Genomic DNA, 25,664 nt, shown 5'->3' with positions numbered 1-25,664 from the left:
GAGTATGTACGAGTTCATCAAGATAAACACCGGTGGAAAATTGGGCAGGCACAATCTCCATGTTCAACAAGTGGTCCCAAACACAGTAACAAAATTATCAACATTTATACTTATTGTTAACATATTAGTATTTATATCAAATAAATAATTTCTTTTTTTAATATTATTTTTAATTTCATCCAGCAATTTTTAGACAGCGGGTTACCAAACAGTTCAACATCTTAACAGCACAATTCAACAGCATGTTACCAAACAATATATTCAATTCAGCAAGTTGCTTCAGCAACAGCAACAACAACTTTCTCTCAGCTTCAGCAACTTAATTCAGCATTAGCAACTTTACATACAGCTTTTCCAAACAGAGCATAAATGAAGCCAACAGTTATTAAGGAGCGGCAATAGGTCGGGTTCCAACCCTAACCCTAACCTTAACCTTAATCTAATCCGATTGGGATCCGATACATTTATTAAATAGGTAACCTGGCCCAACATGCAATCCATTCAATAAATTTCTAATCTTAAGTGAAAAATAAAAAAAGTTTAATTTTCACTCACGAAAAAAATAATAATAATAATTAGCACTCTTACAACTACCGTACCACAAATTTCTTTTCTAACCCACCAAATGAAGACAACAGCCATTAAGAAGTGGGAATAGGTCGGGTTCCAACCCTAACCCTAACTCGATCCATTTAATAAATCTATCAAAAACTTAAATCGAGTCCCGATACATTTATTAAATAGGTAACCTGACCTAACATGCAATCCATTCAATAAATTTCTAATCTTAAGTGAAAAAAAAAAGTTCAATTTCCACCCATGAAAAAAAATAAAAAATTTAGCATTCTTAGAATTTTATCCTTTACATTCCTGTGGTATCCACTCATGTTTTTTGGGTTGCCACAAAATAATGCAATTTGGGAACTTTCCTTATAAATTTAGTAAAGCAAATGTTTTTTTATTTCCCAAACTAAATACACAACCTTTAATTTTTTTGATCGGTCATAACGCTTAATTATTTTAAAAAAATATCTTAAAATATCATCTATATTTTATAATAAAAAAAAAATTTTAAAATATATACTACGAAAAAGTTCTACAAAATTATAGTAAAACAATTGGTATTTTTAAAATTCCTTAAATAATTGTTGATTTTTGAGATACTTCTCATATTTCATGATTTAAAATAACATATTAATGACATAATAATTAAATCTGTTACATCAAGTTAAGTGAATTAACCACAAGGTAAAATCTTTGTTGACACTCCAGGTAAATAAAAAATTATGAAAATCCAATAGATGAGATTCAAACATAGGTTCATATTAATTTCTAAACAAAATCTAAAGAGAGATTCGAAAAATGGTACCTTTAGATTGACCAAAAGAGAATATGTACAAAATTAGTCACGAGAAAAATATATCACAAGCAAAGTATAACACGAGCAAAGAATGCAAAACTGTAGGAAGATGAATAAATTTTAACCCTAGAAGGTTATGTATTGAAGTGCAACTTGTAGGTTAATAAAGGTTATAAAATAATATAATTTTTTTTAAGTTTGGCGTGCAACTAGTCGGTGCCCAAAATAAAATATGATTTAATATATAATAAGCATGTATATACATTTTTGTAATCAACCATAATGGGCATTGCCAAGTCCTAAATTAGTCCAAATTTTGTGAACTAGAAATTTTTTGACCCAATCCTACCTTTGTAGGCTCAATAAACCCTTTTTTTTTTTTGGTCTAGTCAAGTTAGTGAGTTAGTGGGTCAATAGGTCGTATTGACATCCCTTGGATTCAAACCTAACTTTGGACCAGGGATTAAAACGAGTTGGGTTTAGGTTGGATATATTCAATCCGATCGAAATAATTGATTCAATTTGGCCGCGTTAAATAGTTTTGAACCATTCAAAGTTACTTCAAGGAAAATTGCTAAAGATGACTTAGGTGATGTTTGTTAAACTGAAAAAAATAAGTATTAAATAGCATTAAGTGCTGAAACTTATAAGCGTTGAATTTAAGTGCTAAAAAAGTTGTTTGTTTAGATGCTGAATTATATTTGTTACATATTGCTGAAGTTGGTAAATTATCTTTGTTACCCTTACAATTATATTATACATTGTTTGCATGTTTCAAATGCCTATTTCTTATCAAACACAATAAATATATTATTTCTTATAAAATTAAAATACAATTCATTTTTAAATAAAATAATAGTTAAATCTTCAATTTATAATAATAATTTTTATTTATAAAAGCCCACAAATTTCAAATTAAAAACAATAATGTCATACAAGTCACCAAAATTTGAAATCAACATTAAATATAATTTAATTTTGGATGAATAATTTTCGATGAAAATGAAGGATGTGTAATTATAAAAGCACCCTATGAATTAATAAGGGCAACCCATACCATAGCCAATTTTTGTTTGTTTTACATGGGTTAAAGTTTTTTGAATGAGCAAATTTTTAGTGAGGATGGTCTATATGGTCTAGCGATCATCCTCACAAAAATTAGTCCATTTTTGAAACTTCTAACTCATCAAAAATAGTTTTAAAAAAAACATATATGGTTCTTGAACTTGTTTTGATAGGGTTAGAAGTTTCAAGATGTGCTGATTTTTTGTGAGGATGATCTCCTTATTGTAGAGATCATCCTTAACAACAATCAACTTATTCCAAAACTTTTTACCCATATAAGACAAAATAATTTAGTCATGGTGTGGGATTATTAATTTGTAGGGTGCTTATATACTAATGAGGAGATCATCCTCACCAAAAATCAACTCATTCCAAAACTTTTAACTCATATAAGACAAAATAATTTACCCATGGTGTGGGTTTATTAATTTGTAGGGTGCTTATATACTTATCCATGGGATATAAGAGGTAAATATCCTTTTAAGAATAAGGGCATACTTGTCCATGCCAAAAAAAACGAAGGGTATGCTTGTCCGTGTCGAAAAAAGCGAAGTGTTTACCGCTTAACACTTTTTTAGCATCAAAATAGTGCTCAATTTTTTTCACTTATTTTCAGTAATAAGTGTTGAAAATATAGAGTAAACAAACGCGCTATTTTGATAAAAAGTGCTGAATTTAATTTTTTCAACAATAAGCACTGAAAAATAGCGCAAACAAACATTGTCTTAAACTCAAAACCTCTTCATTTTTTAAGAGAAGCCTGGCCACTATGACTCAATTTTTTAATTCAAATATACTTAAACGAACCAAATCTGCTAAATTTAATTCGGATTCACTCAGATTTCAAATAAAATCCCTACTTTGTAGGGCCTAGTATCAAGGCCATTATGATTGTTTTTTGTCCAGTCGAGTTAGCTAGTCAACAAGCCCAATTGACAACCCTACTTTCACAAACCCTTTGTTTTTTGTACTCCCCCAAAATAATTTTAATCAACCTCTTCAATCTATAGAGTAAAATCTTTATTATTGTGAAACATCAACTTTTTTTTTTTTTTCCAAAAACTATTGACCCCCACCTCTCCCAACCAAAAAAAAGAACAAGAAAAAAACTTAACTCTTGATTTATTTGGCAAAGTAATCAACTATGAAATCTCACTTATTTTATTCTCATTGATTTAATAGAGAAATTTTGAGTAACGTAAAGTAAATGACGATACGGATATTCAATTTCAAGGTTGGAAAATTCTTTTCATTATCTTCTATATAAATCCTATTAGAATGCTTTTATTTTGGGATGTAATTATCAAATTGTTATTTTATTTTTTTTGGGCTGGTGAATTATTTCTTTATCACCAATACATTTATTTTATACAAATATTTCTGAAGTACAAACTTTGTGAAGAGGGGATTTTAAGTATTTATGGAAGATTGAGAAGAAAATTACGTGAACTGCTGGTAGTATTTTACATGCACATGTGTTAAATTTTAGGAACTAATGACATGGCCTGTTTGACAATAGTCTTCTCTAGTAGACAAATGAAAAATAACCTAAATGACCTAATCTTTAGCCTGTAATCCTTGATGCAAATATGACTTTTTTGAAGTAAAAATGATGGAATTTTGAATAGAAAAAATCAGAAAGATGTTATTGAACAAAAGAAACAAAAATAGAGGAATGAAGAAAGAGAGATTTACCGGGCGGAGCTATCTGTTGCATTTTTTTTTATCAAAAAACTTCTTTGGAGTTTTGACAATTCTAAGGAAACCGTTCTTTATGAAGTTCATTACCCACCAAACCTTAGTTTATCAAGTTTGTTACCCATCAATCCTTGCATAAAATTCAAATTGATGCGGTTAATTTGTTACTTAACATACTTTGGAGGGGATTCAATCCTTGCATATAAAAAAAAAACATGATTTGATGCCATATGGTTATAAAAGACGAAATTCTAAGACCTTTGAATAAAAAATCTGAAAAAAAAAAAAAAGGTTGAATTTTATTTTAAATTTGGGAGTTTGGTAACCATCCATTTCAACACAATCGATCAAGCTCAAAAAGGATTTGTTTTTTATTTTTTTCTTTTGAATGCCTGATTAATAAATTGACATTTTCTCAGTAACAAACTTGATAAAGTAAGGGAGTTTTTGTAATAAGATTGCAACAGATAGGTCTGCCCGGTAAATCTCTCTAATCGGAAATATTGGTTCTCCGTACTTCAATCTTTGGAGCCATTTCCCTTCTGATTATTTTTCTTTTTTTTCTTTTAAATCAGGAAATATTTATAGATCATTTTAACTTATTAAGCATTTTATGTAATAGTTTGCAATCAAACTTACAGTTATCAGCATGCAGTTTATGGTGCTTGTTGTTGGAAACAAAAGGGTCATAAAAATTGTTCCCGAAAAGCCCAAATCCATGCAAACTTAAAAACATGGCCGTCTTGGAAGGAAAAATATTCTCCATTCGATCCCATGTCTTGGCATCTTAGCCTATCATAAATACAAAAACAATGAACATAATTTTCTTTGATAGTTACGAATCATGAGGGAGCGTTTGGCAGCCAACGTGTTTGTCTTATATGGGTTAGAAGTTTTGAATTAGGCTGATTTTTTGTAAGAATGATTCCTACGGTGAGGAGATCATTTTTTTTGGGGGGGGAGGGGTTAGAAGTGTGAAATGGTGCTGATTTTTTTAGGGTGATCTCATCAGAGAGATCATTCTCATAAAAAATCAGCTATATCCAAAACTTTTTAACTCATATAGGATAAATTTTGGCTCCCTAACCAATGTTAGGAACGCAACCCAAAAATCATACATTAAGCAGGAGCACAAATATACAAAACATACAGAGTGGTTGAGAAGACCATCCCAAGCAAATCAAAGAGAAAGCATGTAAGAGCATATGATTGATCGATTACACAACATTATATTTTTCAACTCCATGTTGGGACGAGTTTGTTTCTTCATTGGTAGCAAGCAATAATGCTTTGTTTGTTTCCTCGGCATTCTAAGAGTGGACTCGAAACCAAGAAAAATGAGAAATTACAGATCATCTTTGACATGGCTTCCAAACTTAGGCGTAGTAATGTACACAGAAATATTAAGTTCTTGTTCGGATTTCTTTACAAATTTTATGACACATTATTACATAAAATATGAAAAAGTTCAAGATTTTACTAATGGTACAACAACAGCATACATGGGTTTACACTGGGTCAACCTATTAGAAAAGAAAAGAATTTGTTCTACTGACCTGTTGAAGTTGAAAACCAGTCAAATATCTACAAGAAGGAAATCAAAATCAGTTGTGATGAGCTTCTCTAGTACCTCATTAGTCCATAGAAGCAAAAATACCTGCTTCCTTTACAAGTTTCTCCGTCAAAGCAGAGAGCCGAAGGAGTTCTTTTTGGGCCTCCACAAAACATTGATCTCTCTCAACCAAATTCTCCCCGACAACGTTCCCCAACTGCGAGAAGACGATATTATCAACATCAACATCAGCACTCACACTAGATTTTTTCAAAAGTTCCCCACTCATGTTAGCAAGTTTACGAAGAGCAATAGTTGCAGCTTCAGCTTCTAGTTGAGCCGTCTCGAGTTGAAGTTTCTCAATTTCTAGGTCTCCAATACTCTCATGCCCATTTCTTCCTTGTGTAATTGCATACAGTTTCTCTTGCCCATGATCATTATCCGGAATATCCTCTTTCACCCTCACGAGTTCCCTCTCTTTTTCATCCAATGTGTCGAGAATTGTTTTAATCTCCTCATCTTTAACCGTCAGAGCCGTCTGTGCAGCCAAAACTTCCATCTCTTTTTCTCTTAGGCTTTCCCTTGTCATCTCAAGCTCAGTCTCCAACTTTTCATTCTTTCTCATAAAGTTATCCATTGGTTTCAAAAAGCCCAAAGCGTCATCATCTTCGCCTTTAGAAGAAGCAATAAGTTTGCTCGTGAGATCCGTGATCTGTTCTACCACGGTTACGACTTCTGAGAACTTCAGCTTTGTATCGTCCAACTCATGTTGCACCAACACTTTTTTTTTTCAATAATACCTCTCCTCGTTTTATTTTTTAGTGAAAATGACAAGGGTGTATTGGTCTTTTACACAGTAAATGTTTGTTTACATAATAAATACAATGAACGTTTAAGTACTGTAAATTAAAAATATTTTTTTTTTGTACTAATATTTCGACAATCAATACCAACATAATAAATGTATTTATTATGTAAAAGACTAACACACCCTTATCTTTTACGCTAAAAGATAACAGGGGGAAAAGTATTTTTGAGCTCACCACTTTTTATTTTTTGAGTTCAATATTTTTATTGTCGAGTTTGACAAATTTATAAAAAATAAAAAAAATAAAAATTGTCGAACTTAACAATAAAAATTGGTGAGTTTGACGATAAAAAGTAGTGAGTTCGACAATAAAAATATTGAACTCGGCAATAAATAAAAAGTGGTGAACTCGACAATCAAAATACTGAACTCAACAATAAATAAAAAGTGGTGGGCTGAACACTGTAAAAAAATTTGAATCTCAATTTCGTTTTTTATTTTTTGTCATAAATCGTTGAAATAAAAAAAAGAAAATTCTAAGTGTTCAAGATGAGAAATACATCATTTTCATTCGTTATTCATCTAAAAAATTGTCGGAAATAATTTGAATCGTTGTCGACAATCGAAGTATATGAAAATAATGAAAAATGGGTAGAAATATAATAATTTGAGATGATTAACATGAGGTTACGCGATCATTAAGAAAAGAAAGTTTTATTGGTTGAATTATTAAGAGAAATCCTAAAACTTATAAACTAATTAAAAAGAAATCCTCCTCTTAGTGTCCTTTAAAAAAATTTCCCTTAAAAAAGACTGACTAAATATTTATTCATGTTGACTATTAGTTAAATTTCAAATCTTTGAATTCAATTTTGAAATACATTTTTCTGAAAAAATAGTTATTTTTTAATATATAAAGTTATTTTTTATTGACCAACCAATAGGCACGAGTCCCTTTGGTTGTTGAGACAAGACTTTGCCTTTTTAGGTTTTAAATTTCTAACAAGAAACCGGTTAGTTATAGGGTTGACCCGACCCACTTTTTGTGGACTTTGGTTTCACACCATGGGGCTTTGCTAGAGTGGTACTGAGGATAGTTAACAATTCGGTGTACAATAAAATAAAAAATTCATTATGAGCTTAATTTTAGTATGATTCAGAATTTACATTTATTAGTTCGTTTAAAATTTTGATCTAAAATTCAAAGAATGATAAAAATGTCATATTAGAATGATTCAGATATAATTTGAGTTCAACTCTTTTAAAAACTTTAAAAAATTTACGTGAATAAATATTAAATCATGAATAATTCAATAAAAATAAAAATAAATCACAAATTTTTATAAGAAGTTAAATTGGACGAAAGTTTTAATTGTTTATTGTATCATTCAAAAAAAAAATTGGATATAATTTACGAATTATTCAACGAAATACTAACTATGACAAGATTTTGATCAGACGGCAGTTATTATATTTACTTTATTTTACATGACGTGTAACTCGAGGATTTAGTTACGCATGTGAAACTTAGTGTGATCCTCTGCACATCAGAACATCCCTCTCCACGCGTAAATGAGTTGGACGGCTAATGTTAATGGTTAGGAATTATTATTTTTTAAATAGGACACGTGTTTGAAGCACGAGTCAGAGACGTCATTGTGGACGCAGCGACTCGTTTCTTACTATTAAAATCATTATTCTTAGTAGTGGCGTCGGTTTGAATTCATAAATGATGGGGCCCATATGTTGAAGTTTTTGATTCACTCTCTTTGACACGTGGATCTCACTAACACGTCGATATATTTAGATGGAAAAGTGCTTGAGTATGAGATCATCACCTTTTCGACTACAAATAACGAATCTGTGCTACCCTACCCTAGTTACGCCTAATCCCCTTTTTCTCGTAGTGACAACATACATAATAAAAATAATAATATAATATATAACCCCACTGCATCAAAGTTGTTGTCTGCACTTATAAAATACATAAAAGTAGATTTTAAAACCTATGTTTTAATTGATATTTGATACACCTCGCCTAATTTTCAAACTAACGATTTGCATCCAGCTGGAGCCCATTCAATTTTATTTTCAATAACGAACTGTTATTGGCATTCCAAATTTTACTTATTAAATCCAAATTAAAAGAAAGAAAAAAAAAAAAAAGAGTTAATAATTAAGGATAAATAAAAATTGGGGTGCCAGTAGAAGCCCTTTCTTGTTTCTCATTTTTGTTAGATGTCTATTTTTTGGATTAAAGATTTTATACAAGCCTAATTATAATTGTAAAACAACTACTAAAATTGTTTGAACTAGTGTAATAATATTTGGGATATAATTAATAAAAGTTGGGGTGCCAATAGAAACTCAAAAAAAGAAAAAAAAAATTATTTAACTCCCCAAATTTTCTATCGATATTAGAGAGACCGTCATGCTTTTAAAATTAACAACGTGAATCCTAGGCCTTGATCTTTTGGTACTCATACCATACTAAAAACAAATCGATTTTACATCCAATACCAAAAATATCAAAAACAAATTTGAACCCACTGACCAAAAATAAAAATAAAAAATTATTTGAGAAGTTCGTTAGAAAAAATAAGTCAATTATACAAAGGAGGCCAAGAAAATCTGCTTACAAACAACAAAATAGAAATAAAGAATAACTAGGAAATAACAACATATTTTATAGGAATCATTGAGTATGTACGAGTTCATCAAGATAAACACCGGTGGAAAATTGGGCAGGCACAATCTCCATGTTCAACAAGTGGTCCCAAACACAGTAACAAAATTATCAACATTTATACTTATTGTTAACATATTAGTATTTATATCAAATAAATAATTTCTTTTTTTAATATTATTTTTAATTTCATCCAGCAATTTTTAGACAGCGGGTTACCAAACAGTTCAACATCTTAACAGCACAATTCAACAGCATGTTACCAAACAATATATTCAATTCAGCAAGTTGCTTCAGCAACAGCAACAACAACTTTCTCTCAGCTTCAGCAACTTAATTCAGCATTAGCAACTTTACATACAGCTTTTCCAAACAGAGCATAAATGAAGCCAACAGTTATTAAGGAGCGGCAATAGGTCGGGTTCCAACCCTAACCCTAACCTTAACCTTAATCTAATCCGATTGGGATCCGATACATTTATTAAATAGGTAACCTGGCCCAACATGCAATCCATTCAATAAATTTCTAATCTTAAGTGAAAAATAAAAAAAGTTTAATTTTCACTCACGAAAAAAATAATAATAATAATTAGCACTCTTACAACTACCGTACCACAAATTTCTTTTCTAACCCACCAAATGAAGACAACAGCCATTAAGAAGTGGGAATAGGTCGGGTTCCAACCCTAACCCTAACTCGATCCATTTAATAAATCTATCAAAAACTTAAATCGAGTCCCGATACATTTATTAAATAGGTAACCTGACCTAACATGCAATCCATTCAATAAATTTCTAATCTTAAGTGAAAAAAAAAAGTTCAATTTCCACCCATGAAAAAAAATAAAAAATTTAGCATTCTTAGAATTTTATCCTTTACATTCCTGTGGTATCCACTCATGTTTTTTGGGTTGCCACAAAATAATGCAATTTGGGAACTTTCCTTATAAATTTAGTAAAGCAAATGTTTTTTTATTTCCCAAACTAAATACACAACCTTTAATTTTTTTGATCGGTCATAACGCTTAATTATTTTAAAAAAATATCTTAAAATATCATCTATATTTTATAATAAAAAAAAAATTTTAAAATATATACTACGAAAAAGTTCTACAAAATTATAGTAAAACAATTGGTATTTTTAAAATTCCTTAAATAATTGTTGATTTTTGAGATACTTCTCATATTTCATGATTTAAAATAACATATTAATGACATAATAATTAAATCTGTTACATCAAGTTAAGTGAATTAACCACAAAGTAAAATCTTTGTTGACACTTCAGGTAAATAAAAAATTATGAAAATCCAATAGATAAGATCCAAACATAAGTTCATATTAATTTCTAAACAAAATCTAAAGAGAGATTCGAAAAATGGTACCTTTAGATTGACCAAAAGAGAATATGTACAAAATTAGTCACAATAAAAATAGATCACAAGCAAAGTATAACACGACCAAAGAATGCAAAACTGTAGGAAGATGAATAAATTTTAACCCTAGAAGGTTATGTATTAAAGTGCAGCTTGTAGGTTTACAAAGGTTATAATAAAATAGAACTTTTTTAAGTTTGGCGTGCAACTAGTCGGTGCCCAAAACAAAATATGATTTAATATATAATAAACATCTATATACATTTTTGTAATCAACCATACTGGGCATTGCCAAGTCCTAATTTAACCCAAATTTTGTTAACTGGAAAATTTTGGACCCAATCCTACCTTTGTAGGCTCAATAAACCCTTTTTTTTTTTATTGGTCTAATCGAGTTAACGGGTCAATAGGTCCTATTGACATCCCTTGGATCCAAACCTAACTTTGCACCAGGAATTAAAACGAGTTGGGTTTGGGTTGGATATGAGTATCCTATCCGATTGAACTAATTGATTCAATTCGGCCGTGTTAAATAGTTTTGAACCATTCAAAGTTACTTCAAGGAAAATTGTTAAAGGTGACTTGAATTGACCTCTTCCTTTTTGGAGAGAAGCCTTGACCTCTATGCCCAATACTTATTGGCTGGCCATTGTGACTTAATTTTTTAATTTAAATATACTTAAACGAACCAAACCTGATAAATTTAATTCGGATTCACTTGGATTTCAAATAAAATCTCTACTTTGTAGGGCTTGGTATCAAGGCCATAACGATTTTTTTTTTTTTTTGTCAAGTCGAGTTAGTTGGTCAAGAGGCCCAACTGACAACCCTACTTTTACAAACCCTTTGTTTTTTTTCCTCCCCAAAATTAATTTTAATCAACCTCTTCAATCTATAAAGTAAAATCTTTATCATTGTGAGACATCAATTTTTTTTTCTCAAAAACTATTGATCCCCACCTCTCCCAACAAAAAGAAGAAAAAGAAAAAAAAACTTAACTCTTGATTTATTTGGCAAAGTAATCAACCATGAAACCTCACTTATTTTATTCTCATTGATTTCATAAAGAAATTTTGAGTAACGTAAAGTAAATGACGATACGGACATTCAATTCCAAGGTTGAAAATTTCTTTTCATTATTTTCTATATAAATCCTATTAGAATTCCTTTAATTTGGGATGTAATAATAAAATTGTAATTTTATTTTTTTGGGCTGGTGAATTATTTTTTTATATCCAATACATTTATTTTATACAAATATTTCTGGATTGCAAACTTTGTTGTGTAGAGGGGATTTTTAAGTATTTATAGAAGATTGAGAAGAAAATTACGTGAACAGTTGGTAGTATTTTACATGCACGTGTTAAATTTTAGGAACTGATGACACGGCCCATTTGACAATAGTCTTCCCTAGTAGACAAATGAAAAATAACCTAAATGCCCTAATCTTTAGCCTGTAATCCTTGATCCAAATATGACTTTTTCGAAGTAGAAGATTATGGAATTTTGAATAGAAAAAAACAAAAAGACATTATTGAACAAAAGAAACAAAAATAGATGAATGAAAACAAAGTAAAAATAATTGGAAGAGAGATTTACCCGACAGGAGCTATCTATTGCATTTTTTTTTATTAAAAAACTTCCTTGGGGTTCTGACAATTCTAAGGAAACCGTACTTTATGAAGTTCGTTACCCACCAAACCTTACTTTATCAAGTTTGTTACCCACCAATCCTTGCATAAAATTCAAATTGATGCAGTTAATTTGTTACTTAACATACTTTGGAGGGGATCCAATCCCTGCAAATAAATAAGAAAAAAACATGATTTGATACCATGTGATTATAGAGGACGAAATTCTAAGACCTTTGAATAAAAAATCTGAAAAAAAAAAGGTTGAATTTTATTTTAAATTTGGGAGTTTGGTAACCATCTATTTCAACACAATCGATCAAGCTCAAAAAGGATTTGTTTTTTATTTTTTTCTTTTGAATGCCTGATTAATAAATCGACATTTTCTCAGTAACAAAATTGATAAAGTAAGGGAGTTTTTGTAATAAGATTGCAACAGATAGGTCTGCCCGGTAAATCTCTCTAATTGGAAATATTGGTTCTTCATACTTCAATCTTTGGAGCCATTTCCCTTCTGATTATTTTTCTTTTTTTTCTTTTAAATCAGGAAATATTTATAGATCATTTTAACTTATTAAGCATTTTATGTAATAGTTTGCAATCAAACTTACAGTTATCAGAATGCAGTTTATGGTGCTTGTTGTTGGAAACAAAAGGGTCATAAAAATTGTTCCCGAAAAGCCCAAATCCATGCAAACTTAAAAACATGGCCGTCTTGGAAGGAAAAATATTCTCCATTCGATCCCGTGTCTTGGCATCTTAGCCTATCATAAATACAAAAACAATAAACATCATTTTCTTTGATAGGTACGAATCATGAGGGGGCGTTTGGCAGCCAACGTGTTTGTCTTATAAGGGTTAGAAGTTTCGAATTAGGCTGATTTTTTGTAAGGTTGATTCCTATGGTGAGGAGATCATTGGGGGGGGATTGTTCACAGTCGATTTTTTACTGTTAACCACTTTTGATGGGGGTTAGAAGTGTCAAATTGGGCTGATTTTTTTAGGGTGATCTCATCATAGAGATCATTCTCATAAAAAATCAGCTAAATCCAAAACTTTTAACCCATATTGGATAAATTTTGGCTCCCTAACATTGGTTCGGAATGCAACCCAAAAATCATACATTAAGCAAGAACACAAATATACAAAGCATACAGAGTGGTTGAGAAGACCATCCCAAACAAATCAAAGAGAAAGCATGTAAGAGCATATGATTGATCGATTACGCAACATTACATTTTTCAACTCCACGTTGGGACGAGTTTGTTTCTTCATTGTTAGCAAGCAATAATGCTTTGCTTGTTTCCTCGGCATTCTAAGAGTGGACTCGAAACCAAGAAAAATGAGAAATTACAGATCATCTTTGACATGGCTTCCAAACTTAGGCGTAGTAATGTACACAGAAATATTAAGTTCTTGTTCGGATTTCTTTACAAATTTTAGGACACATTATTACATAAAATATGAAAAAGTTCAAGATTTTACTAATGGTACAACAACAGCATACACGGGTTTACACTGGGTCAACCTATTAGAAAAGAAAAGAATTTGTTCTACTGACCTGTTGAAGTTGAAAACCAGTCAAATATCTACAAGAAGGAAATCAAAATCAGTTGTGATGAGCTTCTCTAGTACCTCATTAGTCCATAGAAGCAAAAATACCTGCTTCCTTTACAAGTTTCTCCGTCAGAGCAGAGAGCCGAAGGAGTTCTTTTTGGGCCTCCACAAAACATTGATCTCTCTCAACCAAATTCTCCCCGACAACGTTCCCCAACTGCGAGAAGACGATATTATCAACATCAACATCAGCACTCACACTAGATTTTTTCAAAAGTTCCCCACTCATGTTAGCAAGTTTACGAAGAGCAATAGTTGCAGCTTCAGCTTCTAGTTGAGCCGTCTCGAGTTGAAGTTTCTCAATTTCTAGGTCTCCAATACTCTCATGCCCATTTCTTCCTTGTGTAATTGCATACAGTTTCTCTTGCCCATGATCATTATCCGGAATATCCTCTTTCACCCTCACGAGTTCCCTCTCTTTTTCATCCAATGTGTCGAGAATTGTTTTAATCTCCTCATCTTTAACCGTCAGAGCCGTCTGTGCAGCCAAAACTTCCATCTCTTTTTCTCTTAGGCTTTCCCTTGTCATCTCAAGCTCAGTCTCCAACTTTTCGTTCTTTCTCATAAAGTTATCCATTGGTTTCAAAAAGCCCAAAGCGTCATCATCTTCTCCTTTAGAAGAAGCAATAAGTTTGCTCGTGAGATCCGTGATCTGTTCTACCACGGTTACGGCTTCTGAGAACTTCAGCTTTGTATCGTCCAACTCATGTTGCACCATGTGAACATGCCCTTCTTTCTCCTGTAGCTTCATGCTTACTTGGACAAGCTGGTCTTCTCGGCTGCTTAAGATCCCCTTCAATTGGGCGACCTCTTGACTTAATTCCTCCAACTTTTTCTGAGCATTAAAGAGATCAGTATCCTTCTCTTCTAAGATAATCTTAGTCGAAACTTGTTCAGATTTCAGATGCTCAATTTGAAGCCTTGCCTCTACTAATTCCGACTCTTTAACCCGAAGGAGATTTTGAGCTTCTGTAAATTCAAACGTTTTTTGGTCCAACTCATTTCGAAGAGAGGTTATTTCTTGGGTTGCCTGATCAAGAGAAGATCTCTCTTTATTCAACTCCTCTTGTAACTGTTCTATCAACTCCTTCTCCAAGGACAAGTCTCGTTCAAGTTCCTTGTTTCGAGCCTCTGCAACCCTAAGTTTTTCTCTCTCACTCTCTACTTCTGTGTTTGCATCTTTTAAACTAGTTATGTGGGTCATCATAACAAGCTTTTGCTCTTCAAGTTCCAACCGTTGCTTCTCTAGCTGTTGCTCTTGTTCTTCCACTTTGTTTCGAGAATAAGCTAAAGACTTCTGAGAAGAAACCAACTCCGACCTCACATCAGCGAGAAGCTTCTTTACTCTCTTAAAATCTTCAAGAGTTTCATTATTCTCACTAACGTGTCTTTGTGCTTCTTCTGTCAGTTTTTTCAGTTCTATCTGTGCCGATAGCCACCCCATAGTCTGCTTCTCTAAGTTGGTCTCCGCAAGTTTTAGCTTCTCCTTCTCAACGTTCCTCAGTTTCACGGACTCTTCTAACTCTTTCTCCCTCTCACTGACTTCCCTTTGGAGTTCTTGAATCTCAAGTGCTTGTTTCTTAATGACACTATTTGCGTCATTTAAGAGCCGATCTTTGGACTTGAGCTCAGAATCAATCATGGCAGTCTTCTCGGTTTCCTCCATCAATTCGTTTCTCATTTTATCGAGTTCATCTTCTTTCAAAGAGAGTGCATATTGTGCGGCTGAAAGCTCCTCGTCCCTCTCCTCGACCATAAGTTTAAGATCTTCGATCTGCTTGGCTTGAGAGGCGAGGTCGTGATTAGCCTGATTCAGGTCCTCTTCCATTTTTTCCTTCTTAGAAAAAGCCGCTGCAATTTCTTCCTTTTGCTGTTCCAACTCATGCTTCGCACTGTTTAATTCCGCATACTCCAACAACACCGTATGCTCAGCATCTTTGAGATCTTCTTCTTTCTTTCTTAATGCTGCCAAGGCTGCTTGAAGGTCCGTCTCCAGAATTTCAAGGTTGAACCCCATTTGAATGCCTTCGGGATTGCTAGAACCATTGTTAATCTGTTCTTCCAGCTTTTGTGTTTGTGCAAACAGTCTCTCCAGAAGAACCCTAACTGGTTCTGCAGCTCCATAGTCACTGTTACCAAAGCCGAGTTTTCTGTTGTCCAAGACAGATCTGATCACCCCTGGGGGACGCCTCTTCCAGTTTTGAGCTCCTATAAGGGCAGACCTTTTGTATTTCCTATTGAGTCTCAGAGGGCAAAACTGCAGAAAGCAATAGATTTTTATCGGTAAAAGCAATTATATTAAAGAGAAAAGAATTAGGAGGAAGACAATGAGAAGACAAGCACAAAGGAAAGAGAATCTCCCCCTAAACAAAAGGAAAAATTGTAGAAAACCAATTAGAGGATACAATTTCGCTCCAATCAAAGACCAAGTGCTCAAGATGAAATGCCTCATGTCTCTATTGAGGGCTGCCATTGAAAAGTGAGAGCTTTCACTTTCAAGATAAAATAGTTCACATAAGACCCTTTCTTCTAAAATAGGTAGCAGTTGTACCCCTTCCAAAGACACCAACAAATTGACAAAAGGTGTCAAAGATTGACCAACTCACTACTTCTCATACCCTTTTCTTTGTATTTCCTCTCTTTTTCCTCCTGTAAATTTTCTTTGTAATCAATTGAAGAGAAATTGAAATTGAAAATAAAGAGAAGGGTAAGCCCACTTGCTCTTCCACTATCTCCACATATGCCAAAAAATTTGATGACTAAAGAAAAATTAAAAAGAATAATTTGATGACTAAATCTCCTGTAACTGGCAAACCAATTGACACAGCCTTCCCTTTCCTAACAAAAACCTTTTTTTTTCCCAATCCCCCCTCCCCAATCCACTACTTCAGATAATCTATACCTTCAACTTGAAAGGTTCTAAAAGAGTGAAAAGGAAGAAGAAAACAAAAAAGAGAAAAATTGAGAAGGTGAGAGTGAGATGAGCACACCTAAATTAACAGAAAGCACATCCTTACACATAATTGAATGAATGAACAGAACTCGTTCAGCCAAGCCCAAATTTTTGGGACGAGGCTTCGATGAAGATGATGAAAATGAGTGGAATAAGTTCATTAAAAGAAGAAAAACAAAATACAGATGGCAAACTCAAAAGGACATTTTGGGCATTTTGATCTATGGGATTACAAAAAAAACACCATGCCACCTAACTCCAAGGCTCTCTTGATCTTTGGAATTACCATCAACCACCCCACACCACTGATTCATCTCTTAAAGAAGTTTCGTAGAAAATGATTATTTTAGGAACTATCTCCAGTTTATCAGTAATATCAAAGCTTCTTGCTTTAATAAAACGATCTCTATTAATTTTGGATCAAACTAATTTTTATACATTGACAGAAGGTCACCTCGCAAACCTCCCTAGATTCTTCTCCATAATTATTATGATAAAAAGAGTAAATTATATCCCAATATGATACAAATGGAAAATTTACACTACCCTTCCCACCATTCATCATGCTAGATGAAGTGATAAGAATCTCATAATGGTTCGAACATTCGAGGGAAGCTCACTTGACAAACACCCTAGATTCTTTTATATAAATTACTAGGGGAAAAGATCATTTTAGCCTAACTTGAAACAAATAGAGAACCTTACACAAGCCTTCCTACCTCCCACAACTTGAGTTGGAGTGATGAGAACCTAACCGATACACAAAAAAAACCTAGGTAACAATGGTTTGGAAAGTCAAGCCCTCATCTTTTGGGTTCGTCATACATCATGGGCTTAGCAGTTGATGTCTATGGTGGCCTGCTCGATGGTTATCTTTATTATGGTTTGTGGAGCTTGATGGTACTGGGTCATTTAGGAGGTATTGTTCACCAAGCTAGGCATGTCTTCCCAAGGGTATTTTTGCAATTTCATTGGTACTATGTAAATCCCTAATTAGGTTTCCTGGAGGTATAAAACTCTATTTTTGGTGAAAGGGTGTAATCTGTAATTGAAAATTTTCTCTTCATAGTGGAATGGTGTAATCTGTGGACGAATCTCAATCTTGAGGGAACCACGTAAAAATCTCTATGTTTTGTATGTGATTACATCTTGCTTTATTTTTATAGGATTGATTTTTCTTTATTACTTAAGGGATCCCTTATTTTTGGGGCCCTCAAGTTGCTCTCCTCCCCCCCTATCTCTCTCTCTCTCTCTCTCTCACTCGTGGGGCATCTGCCCCCTTCTTTTTGGAATTCAATCACAAGGATACAATTTGATAAGAACGTAACCATACAACAAAAGCATGGAGACCGTAATGTTGCAGCCCTTATCTGTTACATTTGGAGATTTTTGACATGGATAGCACGTCAAATTGTACTTCAACAGTTGGATTTTAAGGTTCTTCATAACAACTAATTGGTATTTCTATCACAATGTCATCCATTAACTAATTAAATCACTAAGAGCGTTCTTTCCGGCATCATTGTGTATTTCCTAGATTGAAGTCAAGCGAGTGTATCGACTCTAGATTGAAGTTTGGGAAGGCGGGTGTGGTGTGTAAAGTATATTTAGAGAAGGAGTAAGATCACGTTAATTGGGACTTTCTGGTGTACCTACTAAGAAGGATGGGTTTAGGTGGTAAGTGGATTCAATGGATCCAAAGATTCATTTTGTTGGCTTCTTTCTCAGTTCTTGCAAACGAGTCTCCAGAGGGGCTCTTCAGGACTTCTAGAGGCTTGAGACAAGGAGATCCGTTACCTTGTTTCTATTCATTATCGTGGAGGAGACATTAGGGAGGATGTTGGAGAAAGGGGTGGCAGTTGGGGACATCAGTGGTTTCTCAATTGGTAATAATGGCCTGGTAATGTCGCATCTTCAATTCGCAATGATACTCGTGTCTTCTTGAATGCGACGCTGGAGTAGACTAGGAGGCTTAGAGGTTTGATTTATTGTTTTGAAGCAATTTCGAGAATCCCAGTAAATATGAAGAAGAGTAAGGTATTTGCGATTGGAAGGGTTCCAAAGGTAGCTCTTTTGGCGGCTTCTTTGGGTTACAAGGTTGACAACCTCCCCACTTCTTACTTGGGCCTTCCCTTAGGTACTCCGTACTAGTGCTTGGCAATGTGGGATCCGATATTAGATAGGGTGAGCAAGAAACTTTTGAAGGAGGGCAAGGTGACTCTGATTAAGAGCGTTCTTTCTAGCATCCCTGTGTATTTCCTTTCTCTATTTCAGGTGCCTAGAAAGGTTGAATTGAAACTAGATAAGATGTTTCGGGACTTCCTTTGGCACGATAGAACTAAAAGCACCATCTGGTGAGTTGGAGGGTTGTGACTAAGGCAAAAAATAAGGGAGGGCTTAGGATCAAAAGACTTGGGCTAACTAATTAAGTTTTGTTGGGAAAATAGATTTGGAGATTCAAGGTGGAGGTGCTTATGGGGGAGGGTTATTGCAGCAAAGTTCGGGGAGAATGATTTTGGGTGGGTAGTGGAGTGGCAAGGGCATCTCATGGTTGTGGAGTATCGAAAAGAATCCTCAAGGTGTTACCCGCGTTTAGATTGAGGACGAAATTTAAAACTAGAAAAGGAAGTAGAGTAAAGTTTTGGGAAGATAGTCCGTGTGGTCGCATATCCCTTATGATTGAGTTCCCGACGCTTTACTCAATTTTCACAAAGAAAGGACTACCAATCACTAGCTTGAGGCGATGTTTAAGTGGTCATGGGATTTTGGGTTCTGAAAGGCTTTCAATAACAATGAAGTAGAGGTTGGTAGCTTGTTAAATTGCACTAGTTTGCTTCACTTTGACCTAGAGAAAGAGGATGCAAGAATCTAGAAGGAGAGTAAGGAGTAAAGACAACTTGTTTTCAACTAGATCTTTCTATCGGTCTTTGACTAGTGATGATTCCTCCTTGTTTCGGAGGTAGTGGTGTGGGGGCCTAAAGTGACTTCTAAGGTGGGATTCTTTATTTGGACAATAGTGTTGGTAGGATTCAAACAATGGATTTCTCGATAAAGAGGGGCCTCCGTGCAGTCAATTGTTGTATGATGTGCTTAAGGGATGTAGAATCGGTGGATCATGTCTTAATTCATTACAAGATGGCCCACGAGGTTTAGTCTAATTTTTTTGGCTTATTTGGAGTTTCGATTTGTTTACCGAATTCTACGCGAGCTCTCTTTGAATTGTGGCCACATGTTGGGAGTTCTTTCTCTGGTGTGAAGAGGGTGCTTTAGAGTATCACTCACTTTGTCATTTGTTGGGATTTGTGGAAGGAGCGTAAAGACAAGATTTTTGAAAGAAATTTTTATGTATTCCGGATCTTATCCTTTCTGTTCTAGGCATTATTTTCTTGTGGTCCAAAACTTGTATTGAACTTAAAAGGAGTGTTTTTTGAGGATTTTGTAGGGCGATGGGATTGGGTTGGTAGTATTACATGAGAGTAATTCCTGTGTACTGTTTTTGCTTGACTGGCCAGCTCAGCCGGTCTAGCTTCTTTTATTAATGAAATCGTTTACTTACAAATAAAAAATCACTATAAGGGTGGGTTTAGATTGAGAAAAAGTGAGTTTCTCTCCATTTCTCTTGTTTGAATTGTTAAGTGAGGAGAGAAAAGAAACATAATGGAGAGAAAAACGGGCCAGTTTTTCCTCTCTTTTTTTCTCTCCAAATCGGAGAGAAATTGAGAAAAAGGAAATGTTCATGACCAATAAGAGAACTAAAAATTACAACTCTTAACCTTTTTTCTCACCAAACTTAAGTTTTTCTACTGTTAAACCAAACAAGTTGAAAGAAACTGGATTTCTTCTCTCTTTCTTTTCTTTTCTTTTCTTGTAATGAGTTTCTTTTCTCATCATTTCTCTCAATCCAAACAAAGCGAACCATTAAATAAACTTGGGAAAAATGTTCTTTCAACCAACGAGTATCCCACCTTCGAATTCAAAATTTCCTTTAAAAAATTAAACCTAATTTAACCTATCCTTTTAACTATAAACCACAAAATTCAAACTTACCCAAAAATATCTCCTTTAAATGGATAAAATAAACAAGTTCTATCCCAAATTACTTGGATTCTTTCTATGATTGAAGAAACGAAATACAATAAACTAAAACAAAAAACAAAAATCACATTTTTCTGACCGAAGAACGAATTTAAAAATAAATAAATAAAGAGAATCGAAGAGCACCTCTGAAAATTGGTGAGAAGTCGTTGGAGGGTTTACGCGAAGGACAGCTGAGAACGCCATACTTCGCCTCTCCAGAACATCAAGTTCTTGCAGGATTCGTGTAGAAACAAAGATTAGAACCCCCAAAATCAAACTAATTTCACTGAATAAAAAAGGAAAAAAAATCTTGATTTCGATTTATAGAAATCTAAGATTCAAACCCTAGTTTCGAAACATTTTGACATTCGGAGAGAGAGAGAGAGAGAGAGAGAGAGATTTCTTGAAGATTGAGGAAGTCTTCAAGAGAGGGAGAAGCCGTGAAGGACGATGCGGCTTAAGTTAGCAAATTCTTTGCTTTTCATTTTTTGGTCGAAGCTAACATGCGCCGTGGGCAGGATAAGTCTAAAAGTGGAGCAAAATTACGCGTTGAAGGGGGTGAGTGAGGATTTGCTGTTAGCAAATGATAGTCTTAAGCTGTTTAATTCATTAGAAGTGTACCACGTGTCTTGTTGAATATTTTAATAGACACATGGCTGCTTTTAATTGATTTAGTAGATTAATATCCTCATCTCAATTGTAACAACAAATCCTAACTCTCTTTTAGGTTCCTCACGGTTTGGATTACGCATTTGCTCTCAAGAAATTTCTGTGCTACGCCGACAGCTAATGCATACGCCACGTATATTGTAAAAGTAAACGTGATTGGTTGATGGAAAGAAAATATATGAGCAGTTAGGAGTTCGAATTTTTTTTAGTATTTTCTTAATACACGTGGCGTCATTTCATTGGTTCATCAGTTTAGAAAATAAATTTCTTACAAGCAAAATGTGTACTGCACTGTTTGTGATATTAGTCTTATCGTTGTCTCCACTAAACCAGTTCTACTTTTTGTCTGGAGATAAAAAGGAGGGACAATTATCTTGTGATTCCAAGGCTCATTGGACTTCAGTGACCCCACACCCAAATCATGCTGCTTGGGATCCATTCTTGATTTGTCTTCTCTAGACTAAAATAAATTTGATTTTTAAACATAATTTTTTTTAGGCTCTTTGAGTCATTCATGTTAGTCTTTGAGGTAGAGAAGAAGACCCAAGTCAAGAGGCATGTCATCGGTTTGAAGATTCAATATTATTTGAAAATAGATTGTTAAAACAAGGGGACATCTTTAATATTGATCGAAAGATGGGTATATAGGTTCTTTGTTTCGACAAACCTAGTATGAAGTATGAACTGAGTACTTATTCGTAAGGCCGTCAATGGATTGGATTAGACTCGAAATTCGATATGTTTCGATAACTTCAATTCTGGATCGATATTTTGGATTATAATAAGTATGCAAATTATATTTTATGTTTGTTGAGATATATAGAGTTTACCTACATGGTTCGACATGGTAGAAATGAATCCAGTAACACTGGTGTGCACCAAATTAGTATGATTGGTGATGTATAATTCTTATATATTTTTGTATGATGGGCTTGAACATGATGTTGAACCCTTGGGTCTGGTTCATTAGAAATCACCAATCAGTCTGATTTGTGGGTCAATTGATCTAAAAGTATGTCCCACACAACTGAATGGGGCCATTGAATTATAGTAGATCTGAGATTATTTAATCACTCTCCCAAAAAGAATTCACAAGGAACATGTGTTCAAAAGAGAAAAGTAGCTGTGATTTGTGGATGAGAAGACTGCATTAATTAAATAGATTATGGCTGTCAATGGATTGGATCAGACAACAGATGCGATCCATATAACCATGGGTATGGATCAAGGATTTGTCAGAGTATTAGTCATTTGGGTTTTGATAAACATCCAATTTGAAAACTTATTAGATCAGTTTGAATCAACCATGTCCCGATGTGATAAAATATGATAAAGTATATCGATTATATTATTTTTTATTTAAATTTAAATATAAAATTTAGTTATATTTTGATCCGACTAACCTTACTAAGTAAGTAAGATTTCACTCTCACTAAGGGTCCTTGGCTCACCTTGTGGAATCGAAAAACTATTGGAAAAATCAGGGATTTATCCCAATTTTTGAATGGAAGTGGAAGTGAAACTGGTTTGTTTTGAAGTTGAGTGTAAATACTTTAGTTTCACATCAAATAGAAATAAGTAAAGAGTATAACTCTTAAATAGAAGCTCTCACATAATGTAGTAAATGAGAGAGATATGGGTAAAAATTATGTGCACACGAGGGTCCATGAGTTCTAAAGGGATTTAGTGTGTGTGTGCATGTGATGCACACGTAGGTGAGTGCAAGTCTTGAATTTCAACCTCACGTGGGTTCCTCTATATTTGTAGTTGAAAAGTCGATTTTTTAAATTTAAAATTTTTTGAATATTGATAATTTGTAAATAAGGTATGTGTTTGGATCGAATCGATTTTTGGATTAAGGATGAAATGAAACAGATCGAATTCGGTACGCATATTAATTAATCTGGTTAGATCAGATGCATGTTTTAAAAAAATTCGGATCAATATTGGAGTGGTACTGATCCGAAGCTGAACCGATCCATTGCGAGCCCTACTTCCAACTCTATAAATATGTATCTTTTCTCTCATTTGCATCATTGAATTTTTGACTTTTCTTGCATTGTGACATTCAATTCCTATGAGATTTCTCATTAGTCATTGAGATTACAACAACAATACAAGTTCTTACACCATAGGAATAACAAAAATGTGATCTGATGTTTCAAGATTGTAGAGGACAAAATTCTATGAGCTTTGAAAAAAAAAATCTATAAAAAGTTATTTTTCACTGTTGAATTTCAATTTTAAGTTTGAGAGTTATGTGGAAGTTCGGTAGCCATCCATTTTTAAAACTATAGATCAAACTCAAAAGAAATTGTTTTTTGAAAAGAGAAAAAAACAAAAAAATTGGATTTGAGTTTTTCGAAGAAACTTAGAAGGTTGTGGCTATGGTGTTGGATTGTTAATGTGGTAATTCGTTTTAGCAAAACGACCCTTACAAAGGCTTTAAATCTTACTTAGTAAGGAAAATGTTTCTCTTATATTTTCTTATGTCAAAACTATGTCTTGTGTTTATATTTTGGGTAATTTTGAGATATCCCTTTGAATTTTGATGTACTTTTGAGATAGCTCTTTGAGTTTCAAACTGATGACATACCCCTCCTAGTCGTAGTTTTTTGTGAGAGACTAAAAAATGACCAAAAAACAGTTGTCTTCAACCACTTACAAAAAATAGTAAAAACAGCTCCATGGAAATAGACACTCCTTAACTCTAAAAGTAATGCAAATGCAACAGTGCATGATTCTGACTTTTATAATTAAAGATATTACTAAAACAACAAAACTGCCTAGAAAAAGGTGTAAACGAAGAAATTAGGCCTAAAAATGAAAAGTCTGCATCATTGTAGTGGATCTTGAAGAACTCAACGTTTTCATTCAGGAATGGGTCATGTCGCATGATTCTCACTCCAAGGTCCCATGGGCCATGATTCAGCTACTTGACCTACATCATGATTGGTTTCTAATAAGAAGTTGAAGGCCTTAAAAAAAATTCCAATAATTTTTCACAAGTGGTTGAAGAAAAGGGAATTTAGATCATTTTTTTGGTCTCTCCCAAACGAACATTGTCAGTGAGAGTATGTCATTAGCTTGAAAATGCGGTGGTATTTCAAATATACCAAACCCCAATAGGATTAGGGTTGGCAATGATCCGAAATATACTCGATGTATGAATCAGTTCGAGTTGACCCGATTCGAAAAAACATGAAAAATCAGATTTTTCATATTAGATTCAGATTAAAATCTTAGAACCTATATTTGTACTTGAAAAATGAATTTTTTTTTTACTTTTATATTTTTTGAACATTCATATTTTGAAAATAAGGCATGTGTCTAGATCAGATCAATTTCGAATTAAGGATGAAATGAAATGGATCTAATTTGATTTGCACATTCATTAATCTGATCGAATCAGGTGCATATTTATAAATTTTGATTCGGTATTGGAGTGGTACTGAACCGACCCATTGCCAACCTAAGTAGGATATCTCACAAGTTACCTTTATGACTTTTCATCTTTTCGCTCAATGTCAATCCATATCATTTTCAACCTTCCTTTCATAATCTTAAGTTTTGCAAAAGTACTCTTTTTCGTTATTGATTCGCCTTAACATCTCTACCTGAACATGATAAAATGTGTAATTAGTTGATGTAATTACTATTATCCCTCAAGTTTTATAGTCTTAGATATATCTATTTAAAGAAATCGGGAGTAGTGAAAAACATGTTTATCTCCCCAAAAGATAGAAAACCCTCAAGAAAATATACATAATTACACTTTTCATAACCCTAAAAAAAATTGGACCAACTCCTAATGGGGGCATTGCCTCCAATACACCCCCGCAATTTTGTGTACCACTAACAGAATACAAGACAAATCACAACATAGAGATAGTGAAATGAGCTTTGGATTCACTTTCAATAAAAGATGATAGAAGACTAATTGGCTGATCTCCACGGAGTGGTATGGAGGAACAAAATTCGTTTAGCCCACCATGAACCTTACAGATAAGGCTTTTTGTTGTTTGTGTTTGATTCATGGAATGGTAGCTATAGACAACTTATTGACAATCATTTCTTGTCTCTATTAATCAGATTGTACTCTTAGCATAAAGAGATACGTAAGGCACAATCTTTATATGATGAGTGAACCACATCCTTTTGCATGAGAACCACA

General features: G+C 33.6%; 1 protein-coding gene across 1 annotated transcript; it reads right to left on the bottom strand.

Annotated features, from left to right (window-relative positions):
- Positions 1-13,438: 13,438 nt before the first annotated feature.
- LOC147388521 (Myosin heavy chain-related protein) lies at positions 13,439-21,137 on the bottom strand. Its single transcript, XM_086418203.1, has 2 exons — positions 20,966-21,137; positions 13,439-16,048 (listed from the first exon to the last, which is right to left on the bottom strand). Exons 1-2 carry the CDS (start codon positions 21,023-21,025, stop codon positions 13,814-13,816), a joined length of 2,295 nt encoding a protein of 764 aa, XP_086274329.1. The 5' UTR covers positions 21,026-21,137; the 3' UTR covers positions 13,439-13,813.
- Positions 21,138-25,664: the final 4,527 nt, after the last annotated feature.

The sequence above is a fragment of the Akebia trifoliata genome, chromosome 12 (genome assembly GCF_017979445.1).
Source record: "Akebia trifoliata isolate Shusen 1 chromosome 12, ASM1797944v1, whole genome shotgun sequence".
Taxonomy (NCBI): domain Eukaryota; kingdom Viridiplantae; phylum Streptophyta; class Magnoliopsida; order Ranunculales; family Lardizabalaceae; genus Akebia; species Akebia trifoliata.
The sequence above is the reverse complement of the archived record's forward strand: the minus strand, read 5'-3'. Positions and strand labels throughout refer to the sequence as shown.